Below are 13,485 nucleotides of genomic sequence, written 5' to 3' on the forward strand. Positions count from 1 at the left end.
GATAAGCAATGAACAAAAAGTTGAACCAAGCAACAACACTTTTGTGGGCCGAAGGCCCACCTTACCAGCCTTCCGCAGGAACTAGCTGATGAGCCGCCCGGAGGGCGGCGAACCAGCTAGTATTTTATAAGAACTAATAGAAAAAGTTGAGGGGTTGACATGCCAAAAGTGTTTCAATTAATGAAAAATGAATAACGCTCAATTATGCTGCAGATTTCCATACACATCTTTACGGTCATTTTAGCCCTCCCTTTCATCGTTCGTTCACATTGAAACTGCAATTGGGCCACCCACAGACACGCCCACTACACCCACAAACACGCACCATGTGTATGCCAGCATCTTTTGGGTAATCTGTAGCAGATCTCCGCTTTAATTCCCTGAATGCCTCGGGATCAACATGCTGGTCACTTTCGGGTACACGTGATGGTCCCAAAATACATCTGACACCCTCTCAGTCACTTCCTGAAGCAAATAACAAACAATAACGCATGGGAGGGAATAGGAAGCCCGGTAAAAGGTTGGGTGCCATTCGGCACACATGTAATGAGAAGTGAACAAACATCACGCATGATTTCCTGGCAATCGCGTGTTCATCACCATGGAGAGCTGCTGGACCATCACACACACAATCAAACACAGCAAGCACACAGTCGCCTTCACACAGCCAGGCTCTTATTTTCCTTCTGATTTCCTTTTTGGCAGAGCTGCTGTTTGTAAGAGCACCAACAGAGAGGCCAAACATGATGTGGAGAGAAGCGGCAACAGGCATTCGATTCTTTCTAGGTGCGTGTGTGAAACATTTACTCATTCGGCAAGAAGTGAATGCACGGCCTTCCCACCCACCTCCACCCATTCCTGAAATACAAAGGCAGTTGGCTTACACACACACACACACACACACACACACACACACGAAAAGTATCTGAACTGATCCTTCCAGTACCCTATTAACAATTATTGCATGTTTTTGTTTCTCTGGAACACCGCACTCAGCTCCTGTATACTAACTAGCTTACTAGCTTTGTTATTGGCAGCTAAAAATGACAAATGTAAAACATGCAAACAGCTAATATTTTGAATCATGAAGAATATTTGCAAACGTGATCCAATAGAATGGTTCAGTGCGACTTATAATTGTCGATAACGCATGTTTTTTTCAAAGACAGCAATGTGAAAAGCACAAATCCATTGTATTGTTGAGTCGCATGTTTTTCTTTCCAAACAGTGTTTTGATTGTTGCAACTATGCATCTTTGTTGTTGTTACATCGTTATCTTGACTGCATGGTTCTTACTATTTTTTTATTCATTTTTATTAGAATTATATATATATATATATATATATATATATATATATATATATATATATATATATATATATATATATATATATATATATATATATATATATATATATATATATATATATATTCGTATATAATATCCTTTTGGTACATTAACAATTGCAACCAAATGAATATTTTAGACGTGGAGCTATAAAGAAATGGCAGACAATGAATTTGTACCAGACATATTATTGTAAAATGACTTTTTAGTTGCTGGTCAACAAGTCGTTGGATCTCAGGAGTGCCGGGCCACACATCAAGTCCAAAATTAAACAACCAGGTAAATCTTCAGTTAATTGCCTGGTTCTCAAAATGCACCTGTAAGCAACATGTAAGTGCCTACATAACCATTGCGCCACACCCACCACATCAGCACACTACTCCCATGATATGATCTAGACCAGGGGTGTCAAACTCATTTTTGTCGCGGGCCACATTGTACTTACGGTTTCCCTTGGAGGGCCGTTATGAATTTTGGGAAACCATCTAAATGTTTAATCCCCTCCACATAATACATACACAGCGCACAACAATTTGATGAATAACTAGTTTTAAAATCAAAAGTCAAGAATAATGACTGTTATTTTGGATGACATATGACAATTTGAAATTTTGGTTCAGACTTTAGCAAGCATCATGGAACTTGACATCCGTGATTTGCTTTCACGGGCCGCATAAATTGATGTGGTGGGCCAGATCTGGCCCCCGAGCCTTGACTTTGACACCTGTGTCCTAGACTCCGTGACAATCGGTCTTCTACTACAGTAGTCAGGTTATATTTTGTAATTGTATTTGGTGATGTAGCAGTGTATCAGGGGTCTAAGAATACTGCATCACTGATAAAGGTTTTCCCCTAGGTGTAGTTGGGTGCCCACCGATTAGCTCCGCCCCGCGCTTATCCTCAGTTAGGTTAGAATACAGAACATTGGTTGGAAATATCTTGTTTAGTGCATGTATTGCTGCCTTTGCAAGTAGAAATACTTTCGTTACCTTTTCAGGCGCTCAATTATTTCCTCACTGCGTGGGAAAACATTTATTTTATGCAAACAGACGGATGGGCAAACGGTGACGTTGCACTTGACTTGAACAGAGAAAGAACATGCTGCAACACGCTCACTCTGATGGCCACGCGTGGAAGTGATCATCGCACAGGACACACGCGCACATGCCCGTGCCGCGCGCGCCCGCACCCACGGTGACGCGCACTCCTCTAGCGGAGTGTGAGCGGTGACGAGCCGCACAGAGGAGCTTTCCTCCAGACCTGCGTCAGACGCACGTCTACTTTGTGATTTTGTGTCGAACGATACGTCTGACATTTCCTTAAATGTCGACGTAATTTTTGCACGGTTGAGCATTTTAGCGGACGGCTTTCTTGACTACTAAGCGCTGCAGGTAAGAGTTCATCTTCTTAACTTTTGAGAGAATAAGTAAACGTCTAATTTAACTTCTCATCTTCTTCCAGGAGTCCCCCTTGGAAGAAACTGGCCGCGGATTAGTACATTTCGACGAGACAAGGAGGGGAATAACTTTTTTCCCCCCTTAAGTGCGACTTTGCGTCTTTTCTCGCCTGCAATCGTCCCCAGAAATGGTGGGGCAGCTCCACTTGCAAGCGATGGATGAAAGTCTCAAAGGAAAGAACCGGGAAGGGCTGCTTGACAGCCCGGACTCGGGGCTGCCTCCCAGCCCCAGTCCGCCCTTCTGCTCCCTCTCTCCCACTCTCATCGAGCCGCGCTCCGGCAGCTGCACGACACCCGTGGAGAGCAAGCAGCAAGCGGCCTGGAAGAAGGACGCCAATCGGGAGGGCAAACTGGTAAGATACAGCAATCATCATCTGCTTATAGTAGCGCGGAGCCGTCGCGGCAAGCAAAGCATCGTCTGACCTACATTTCCAACTTAATTGTTCCATGAAATTCGCAATTCGTTGCTTTTTTCCCCTTTGGGTGCACTGTTTCCAGCAGCTACGTGCATGCTCTATGGAGAGAATTATACATACATACATACATACATACATACATACATACATACATACATACATACATACATACATACATACATACATACATACATACATACATACATACATATGGGTGAAAGTACGGTCCAGGTGTATGACTTGAGAGACCAAAAATAAACTTGTTCAAAAGCAGGTAAAAATTATATACTGTATGCTTTAAATCAAGCCTTCCTGCAGTGTGCTATGAATAAATAGACTTCACTTAGCCCTTTGTTTGCAAGAGATTGTTGTATGACGTGGTCAACTCCATTGTTTCATAGTGGAGCACTTGGTACCCGAGCACCAAGCACTGAGCACTCAAGTAACACAAATCTTTTTAATTCAATTATATTAACACTTGAAGAGATTCGGTACCTTCATACAAAGATATTCAGTTGAAAAACTGGTTCAAACCACTAATTGTATGTAGAAAATTAAGCGGTCATGTTCACCTTGTTAGTTTTGAGGTATGATAGGCACCATAGATCAGCATTCGTAACGGCATCAGCGGACATGCATGCTTTTTCAATTCTGCATACTCATGATGAGGGCTACAACAAGAAAATATGTGGTAGTAGCGTGAAATAGTGTATCGATTTATTGCATCACTAATAAAACTTGACACCACACTCTACACATCTTGATTTTAAGTCTTAAAAAAAACGTATTTAAAAAAAACTAACATGGGAATTTTTATGGAACAATTGAACTTTGGCTGCCGCTGCTCAACCCGTATTTTTTTGTGTTTTTTGTTATTGTAAAGTGTCCTTGGGTGTCTTGAAAGGCGCTTATAAATAAAATGTATTATTATTATTATTAATATATTTGTTCTGGTGTAAAGTATACATTGCATTATAGTAGTAAATCATGGGAGCCCCCTCATGGACACATAAGGAAACAAACAACTTTTTTTCTGGCAACCCATTATCTCACGATGGACAGCACTGGACTTGATTAAAGGGTACTTATTGCTTTGACGTTCTGTCATTTTATTGGTAACAACTGTTTTCGCAAGTGTTATATTTTAAGGGTACAAAGAGCACTTAATTAAATGTGTCTGTTGGCATGTCATGAAGAGGAAGCGGCCGTGATGGCTACTTTACAATACATTCACACACAAGCAACATTTGATGATTGATTTTATCTCTGCAGTGTGTTTGTAATATTGTCAACTGTGTAACCCGGCGATTGATTGGAAAGCGAAGAAAATATTGACTCTCAAAGTGGGACAGCGTTCGAGCATCCAGTCGGATCATACTTTCAAAGTACCTTCCAAATATGTATACATTTGTCCAATCAGATTTCAGGATCTATGTGCTGCCATGTTAATCCAGTGTGCCCAGGGCCTTCAGAATCAAGAGTGCTGGCCAATGAAACAAACTACCGGTATATAAGCGACAAGGAGCACTCGGATACATTTCCAATTTGCGCACGCCGGCCCTTGATTAAGTCAGCATTTTAGCATCATCTGGTTGGTCAGTCAGAGCAAAACGTATTGTATTGCATCCATCCATTATCCGAACCGCTTGTCCTCATGAGGGTTGCAGGTGTGCTGTAGCCAACCCAGCTGTCTTTGGGCAGTAGGCGGGGTGCACTGCGATTTATATAGTATTGATGGTTTGTATAATAGCGTGGATGAGATCCATAATGTGACCATCTTTGATTGTCCAGTCAGAAACAGATCTGAAAGCTCTCTCCCCCCTGACACGTCCCCCCTTCTCCTCATGTTGAAGATGCCAGTGGCTCAGGAATCCTTCGAAGTTAAATGCCTGCATGACTTACTGCATCTGACTTTACTGGCTTTATGGGGGATCCAAAGTGGGACTCAGTAACCCCCCACAGTTTCATAGGGTGCTGTATCAGTTACAGAAAGTGTAGCCATTGTTGCCTCCTGTCTTTTGGTGGCCACAAGCAAGACTTACTGGCAATTGGTCAGGCCTGGCTTTATTAGTTTGGCTCCCAGTCTTGGTGCATAAATAACTGTTGTTATATCAGAACATTTGCTTGCCCTACTGCAGAATGCCTGGGTTCAACTGTCACTCAAACATTTCATTTACTGTGAATGTTTGGTGGACTACACCCTGGACTGGTCACCAGTTATTCGCAGGACACACAATGGCCACCTGTTGCCTGAAGTCAGCTGGGTACACGTGATATAGAAAATGGATGGATGTAATTGTGGGCGGAACATGGTTGACTGGTTAGCACGTCAGCCTCACAAGATGGAGGTGCTGGGTTCGATTCCGGCTGTGGCCTCCCTGTGTGGAGTTTGCATGTTTTCCCCATGCTTGTGTGGGTTTTCTCCGGGTCCTCCGGTTTCCTCCCTCATTCCAAAAACATGCATTGCAGGCTGATTGAAGACTCCAAATTGTCCCTAGTTGTGAGTGCGGATGGTTGTTTGTTTCTGTATGCCCTGCGATTGGCTACCGGTTCAGGGTGTCCCCCGCCTACTGCCCGAGGACAGCTGGGATAGACTCCAGCACCCGCCGCGACCCTAGTGAGGATAAAGTGGTTCGGAAAATGAATGAATGAATGAAATACATAATGTTGGGCGTACAACTCATGTCAACCATATCAACAACACAATTTTCTCAAAAAGACCCAAGTGCCGACGGTCAAGTGTTAATCAGATTGATCTGATGGGGTTATATTTGCATTGTATCTCTGGCTTGATATGCTGTACTGTATTAACCAGTACCATCGTAAGTCCTCAATTATTTTTTATTAAAGGGGGGCGGACATTTCAGCACACACGCCAACAGTCAAGGTAACAAACAGCTAAGGATGATCTGCAAATTTGAAAATGTGGATCACATTTTCATAGACAGCAGCCCTGCTATGCGGTACAAGTGCTGACATACCCCAATTTTTAAATCAGTACTATTCTGCAGACTAGTCTCCACCATGCTGGGCATTCCAGCGCAGCAGGAGGGGTGTCCTTGGAGATGTGCCCGGCAGAGTGATAGTTTGGTGGCAGAACGTCAGTCTAAAATTCCGTCTGCTCACACCACATCTAAATACTTGCGCAGCTGGTCTAGTGTGAGTTTGGAGTATTTGTTTGGGTCACAGACAGACAGATTCTGAGCTGCGCCGACAAGTGAGGTGGATGGTAGATGTATTTCATTGATAAATACATGAACAGCAGTGGAATACAAATAAGTCACTTCGATAGGCCATGATTGAAGTTGGCTGTGACCACTCCCACAGCGCCGCAGCTCTCCCTCACAGATCCGCCGACCTGCGCTCATCTGCAAAAATACCACCGTTGAGTCTAACCTGTCTCTGCGCAGACATATTCCATGCGCTGTGCCAGATTTATGCTGGTCACGAAAATTGAGTCCGAGATGTTTTGCCTCGCGCAGCGCAGTGTTCTCCATTTATTACTTTGAACGTCTGTCATACAGCTGAGCAGTCTGGGTTCAAGTCTCGCGAGCCTTCTTTGCCATTGGGTTTCTTCCAAGTAATCTGTTTTACTAATTAAAATCTTATCCCAGCTGACTTTGTTCAAGAGGCGGTGTGGACCCTGCATTGGTCACCAGCCAATCACGGTACACAGAACAAGCAAGTGCATTTACATCTAAAAACAATCTACAGTCTTCTTAATTTAAGATGCATGTTTTTGCATGTGGAAGGAAGATGGAGCACCTGGGGAAAACCCACACAACAGAGATTATGCAAACTCCAGAAGAAAATCGAGATTATGAATGTTCAATTATTTCCGTTATTTCATAGCCCTCTGAATAGGGATACGTCACTCAGCATGGAAGGATTACTCGCCATGTACTCAATCATTTTTTTGAAGCACACAGCACAAAAACAATTTCACACATCTGACAAAAGCAAAGCGGACACAAACATCGCTTACCATTGAAGCCATGCTGACGACGAAGTGAAGTGAGTGACGTTCCTACTGAAACACTGCGATGGTGTTTTTTTACTATCAATTGAACGGTCACCTGTCAGTGGCAGCCCCGCCCCTCTTAAAGCCCCAGGTAAATGCAACAACGAATCCCCCCCCCCCCCCCCAACAATTTTTGAAATACATACGAATGTGACGTTACACAATATATTAGAATTCCTGTCATGGTTGATTGATATTGAAACTATGGCGTAACTCGAGTAGCCCGTGGGCCTCTTCACAATGTCAATCATATGAAAATGTAAACACATAGATTCATTAAAAAAAATAAGTGTGGCATTGATATTAATCTGCTGCCTAATTATTGAGTGAAAGTATTATCATGATTTTTTGTCTTACATAAATAAATATTATTCATGACATAAGGTCATGAAATGTAACTTGAGCAAATGTGTTATTTCAGAAATGTGTATTAAACTGGAAGCACTTCACATTAATCAGTAGCCAAGACGTAGCTCTCAGTTTCAAAAAGTGAGTGACCCTGCTGTGATGTATTCATTTCACAACCGACGCTGTGTGCCTTTCACAAAAGCAGCCTATGGCATGGTATATTTTAAGTAAAGCAGCATTGATAAAGCTAAAGCTTTGACACAGTGCATCCCATTACTACTTCACTGAAGTGGTTCAACTGGTCTGGGTGGAAATTGAAGCTTCTCCAGCTAACTTAGCTTGGCATAGCTTGCCGCCTGTTTCTCTTATCAACACATTGTTTAAAAGTGATGGAGTGTGTATGAAAAATAAACGTCCAGTGCCAGCGCCCCATCGGTGCAGCCACTAACGGCTGTGAGGAGGGGCACTTGTAGCAAAACAGAAATGTTATTTGCAGAAACTGCTTATCACTGTGGGACATTTTCCTCTAGTCCCCCCACCCCAAAACAACCCAGCATTCGTCAACTGGGGAATGTGCAGGTCCGGGAGTTTTCGATTAAGTAATCGATAGGATAATCGATTCAAAAAGATTAGAGCAGCCGACTTGATAAGACCTATAGCGTTATTGTGTATTGTTTTTGCAGCAAACCAGCCCAACATTCTAATCCCCCTTTTTTTTCTTGTGTGAGACACAGCCTGACATATTTGATCAAAAATCAATTCCAGGTCACTCCCAGTATCTGAAAGTCTGAAGAACATGTCTGTGCAGGTTGAAGTGGCCTTTGAAAGGTCTAATGGAGGCCTCAGAAATGATGTTCTACATCCTGGGAGTGTTTTGACATTAGCCTGAGATACGCCCCGCACACAGAGATCCACTAATCCGCTGGAGGTTCAAACTTGTTGAATGTCTCTGCTTTGTGGTTTCCATTTCTAAGCGGATTCCTGCTCATTTCTTGTATCCACTTTAAAAGTGTGAACAGAATGAAAGTTTTCTATCAGAAAATATTCCCTTCTATCAGGGCCCAAGTGCATGTCTTGCAGCACAATCAGGGGGAGCCTTATGTACACGAGTGCCCATGTCCCCCTAACCCCCTTTCCAAATCTATTTTGGAGTTGTTTTTGTATGCCACCTAAGAACAATTGCCAAGCTCTATTTTAAGGCGCGGGGGCTTGTTAGAGGCTGTTGCATAAGTGTTTGGTGACCCCTCATTTCTAAATGCAACACAGCTAAAATGCTCAGACAGCCTGTCTGTCTGTCTGCCTGCACACCACTGACAGGGATGCGACATGCTTGTGTCCCAGCTGTTGTCCACACAAATGTCTCGAGGCTCCAGGTGGGAAATGTTTGAGTTGGCTTTTCGACTCGGCAGCTCGCCGTTGTTCTTTGGACATTGCGGCTTTTGTCAGCGGCACGCTGTTTTCCTGGGCATGAATGTGCTTCTTCCAAGATGGCTTGATCCTTTGTGTGCATACTGCGGCTTCTTCCTGGAGGCCTCCTAACCTCCAGTCAAGTGTTTACTTTGCACAAAATGGAGAGCACACACACAGTAGTACAGTGAAGCCCCCATTTATCAAAGAGAATATGTTCCAGACCCACCGGCCATTGGGGAAATTCTACCAGATAGAGACCATGTCAAAATAACTTGGTAGTTTTATCCCTCCCACATGTTTTAAACACATTCAAATGTACTCAAGCACATGTTCAGGTATTCCTTTGGGCCTGTTTTCACTCACAAACTGTCAAGAAATAGACGATCACTGGATTATACTCTAACACTCCCAAGTTATCCAAATAGGAAGCAAAGGAAATTCACTCGAAGCTGTTCATTTTTCACTCCCATTTGAAGTTTACTGTAACACTGATGCAAACATCACTCATTTGAAAACTAAAATGTTCAAACAAACAATTATAATTTTCCAATAAGAAAATGTTATTACATTTACATAATGCAGAATGCCGTAGATGTGCTAACAGAAATTAGCATAGTTGTTACGGTAATTTTCACCTTAAATGGACTTCTATTTTTTTACAACTTGTAGCAGCATTGCACAGAGTACACAATATTACACAAAATGGCATGTATTCTCTCTGCTGTGTGGAAGCACTGTTACGAATGATTGTGGACCTTCTCTGCCTCTTCTTGCGGTCAATTATGCTGTGTCTGTTCTGTTCATGGTTAATCTCTGGCCGCCCCCACATCGAGGGCAAGATTTTGAGTTTTCTGCCATTTTCACATCAGAGGTAGTCGTTGCTTATCATACTATCCACAGTCACAGTGTGTTAATATTATATACACACTCATAATGGAATCAAACAAACTTAATGACAAAGTAATATTTAGAATTGTGAATAAGTTGTGTTTGGCCACAGCAAGTCAAGTCAACAAGTCAACAGTATTTCTAGAGCACTTTCAAACAGCCATCGCTGCATACAAAGTGCTGTACATGGAGCAATTTAACATACACAATAAACAGTAAGACGAAATGGTAATAAAGGCGGTAGAAATCACCAAACAGTAAAACCAAGAACAAATCTAAGTCATGCTGAGTCGAACGCCAAAGAATACAAGTGAGTTTTGAGGAGGGCTTTAAAGATGGGCAGCGAGGAGGCTTGCCGAATGTTCAGTGGGAAGTCATTCCAGAGAGAGGGACCAGCAACAGAAATGGCTCGATCCCCTCTGAGCCTCAGTTTAGTTCTTGGTACTTATAACAAAGACTGGTCCACAGACCTGAGGCGCCGGGCAGGTGTGTAGGGGCGGATGAGCTCAGAGAGGTAAGGTGGCGCGAGATTATTCAGAGATTTGAAAACTAAGAGGAGGATCTTGAAAATAACTAAAATTAATGGGAAGACAGTAAAGGTATGCCAGAGTAGGAGTTATGTGCTTCCTCTTACGAGTACCAGTCAAGAGGCGAGCAGCGGCATTCTGGACCAGCTGAAGGCGCTTAATGGAGGACTGGCTGACTCCAAAGTACAGCAATCGAGCCGGGATGTGACAAAGGCATGGATTACTGTCTCAAAGTGTTCATGTGAGAGGAAAGGTTTTATTTTGGCCAGCTGTCTAAGGACAGCACTAAAAACATCCTGGGTGCATCCTTTCATTAGACCTCAGTGCTACTTGACATGTTGTGGCACAACTACACGAAAGCCGCACAACTTGAAATTCAGACGTGTATCCTGAAAAAACATTCACAAGAAAAATAGTCATCATCATTTAAAAATCTGCGATGTAGTAGATGTGTGAACATTGTACCTCAACAAAGTAGAGGATCCGCTGAAGCTGTAATGATGATGATGGTTCAGTCGTTAAAATTCAAAGAAGTGTGCACATGAACATGGAACACAGCTGCTGGTTCCAAACATTCAGATCGCAGAGGAAAGACGAGCCAGATACACTGATCTGCCGTGCCCTTGGCCTCTTCTCGCCCATTCCCCGTCCTGGCATGCGCGCTTAAGTGTGTCCAAGCCGCAGCATGTGACCGGCTCCCACTGTAATGTGAGAGGAGCGCGGGAGCCGGGGCCCGGGCAACCGCTCGCTTCACATGGTCCGACCGGGTTCACATGCAAAGGCGGCCATCGATCACAAGTTTGGCTGCAGCATCTGGAACGGCGCAGTTTGCAAGTGGAGTCAAAAAACGGTCCATATTTGACAGTTCAAGCGGTAACGGTTGTCAGTCCATGCATGTGTGTGTGTGTGTATATATATATATATATATATATATATATATATATATATACATATATTTTTTTTTTGGAGAGCCATCTCTTGCAAAGGTCACCCGTGAGAAATATATGCAAGGATAGACCATGTAAGGATTGAAAGCGAAATATTTTTGAGCAAGTGCATTATTTCAAACTGAGCTTGGGTACCAGATAGAATGAGAACTGCTGTTAATTAAAACAGATCATTGACAAAAATCATCACAGCAACAACTCGATGACAAAGATAAATGATGGTTTTAAATTCCTCCTGCATTCGCTCACATCCTACTACGCACCAAGCGGCCACCTGTTTTCAGTTTTTCTCCAGTTCCTGTCCTTTGGTTGTTGACTTTCTAACTCACACTTGTTTGGCATACGTACCTACCATAATATCTACCGTTTTGGTGGCTTTAGGAGGATGATATTTGGAGCTTTGTGGTTTCCATTTTAGCGTCGGACAAGTGTTTTCGCAATATTCATTGAAAAGAAAACAAGAAAGAAGATGTTGAATGCAATAGAATCCAAGATCAGGCAGAGTTGAATACTCTGAATACAAAAAATAAAAAACCCCTGCACCGTGAGGCGAACGTGCTAACCAGTTGATTTCCGTTTTGGAATATTTCCAAAATTCCTCATCTTAGCTTCCCATGGAAATTTACTGGAGATGTTCCACCCTTTTCCAACTCTAATGAAACATTAACATGGTGGGAACTGCGGTGGTTTTAATTCAGGTTTTTGTTGGATCTGCTCAAGCCCCCCCAAGCATGCTGAGCTCTTTGTTTAACGACATGTTAGCAGCACTCGGATCCGCTCAAAAGGCTTCCTGGTTGTGATACCGAATCTTTCCTCTTCCCAGCTGCCTTACCTGCTGCTCAACAACACAGGAACAGACCCCAGGACTCGCATGTATCCTGTCTTCTATGGGGAGAGCATCGAGGTTGACCCAAAGCCAGAGAAACAAGTCAAGTAAGCAGCGTATACATGAAAAGATGACATGTCATAAACTTCCCGTACTCAAGCGTAGCGTCTCTTGCAGGTGCACTTCAGCGGTCCGGTACGATTCGGACAAGCATTACCAAGACCAAGTGTACTGCATCACCGTCCCCACGGCGACTTCGTACAGCGAAACGGTGGTGGCGGTGCCCAACTGCACCTGGAGGAGCTACAAATCCCAAGTGTACCTGGAGCCGCGGCAGAAGCCCATCAACTACCAGAGCACCACCATCGTGTACCCCAAACACGCCAAGAACATTTACCGCACCACGCTCACCTACAAGGCTGCGGCTGCACGTCGCTGGTTCGTCTCCAGAGTGCGGCTGGAGTCCAGCGACGATTCAAGTCCCTGTATCATCTACACAGAGGACTTGTAAGCCCGCACACGAGCTAGTTGTTGTTTTTTGTTAATTATTATTTTTTTAGGACTTGAGGACAACAGATAGAGGGGCAACACAAGATAACGGAAAGCTTCACCCTATTTTTTTGTTCATCTCGTCTCACCCCGGAGGAAATCTTTCAACTTTGTACTGGCGCCCTTTTTAAAAAGGCTCCCGTTGTACCTCATTGGCTTGATGTCTTACTATCTAAAGAAAACTAGAGCTGACAAAAAAAAAACTGCGCTCCTGCAGGATGGACCTCAATGAAAAGAATCTTTCGAGTGTGGAGAAAAAATTCACAATGAAGAGCTGAGGATTGAATCATGCAAGATGGTGCAGCCTTTCAAATTACAGCTCCATTGCACTTGTTCCTGGATATGAAAAGCATCGTGTGTGTGTGTGTGTGTGAGTGTGCGCGCACGCGTGTGCGTGTGTGTTTGAACTATTGGACCAAAGTCAGTCAACAGCCACACAAGCTGCACATGGGTTTACCACACCATTTCCTCACTGTATTTATAACTGACTCAATTGTACCACGGCAACCTATTTATTCACTTCCAATTATACACTGGAGTATTAGTGCCACAATGCAAAAGTAAAAAAAACACACAACACGACGATCCCACTAGAATAAAGTATTTTCACAACACCCTTGTGAGCATTTAAATGAGTCTGAGAGAACCACAGTGACTGAAATCTCTTATTGAGATGGATTGATGAGCTATGGGGTGTTTTCAAGAACTATTTCATATTAATTATCCATGATTATATGCCGGGTCTGTCG

At 43.3% G+C, this 13,485-nt stretch overlaps 1 protein-coding gene across 1 annotated transcript; it reads left to right on the plus strand.

Annotated features, from left to right (window-relative positions):
- The first annotated feature begins 2,511 nt into the window (after positions 1-2,511).
- On the plus strand, positions 2,512-13,310 carry rflna (refilin A). Its single transcript, XM_052068049.1, has 4 exons — positions 2,512-2,739; positions 2,810-3,157; positions 12,185-12,294; positions 12,365-13,310. Exons 2-4 carry the CDS (start codon positions 2,933-2,935, stop codon positions 12,696-12,698), a joined length of 669 nt encoding a protein of 222 aa, XP_051924009.1. The 5' UTR covers positions 2,512-2,739; positions 2,810-2,932; the 3' UTR covers positions 12,699-13,310.
- Positions 13,311-13,485: the final 175 nt, after the last annotated feature.

Source organism: Hippocampus zosterae, chromosome 6, assembly GCF_025434085.1.
Source record: "Hippocampus zosterae strain Florida chromosome 6, ASM2543408v3, whole genome shotgun sequence".
Classification (NCBI taxonomy): domain Eukaryota; kingdom Metazoa; phylum Chordata; class Actinopteri; order Syngnathiformes; family Syngnathidae; genus Hippocampus; species Hippocampus zosterae.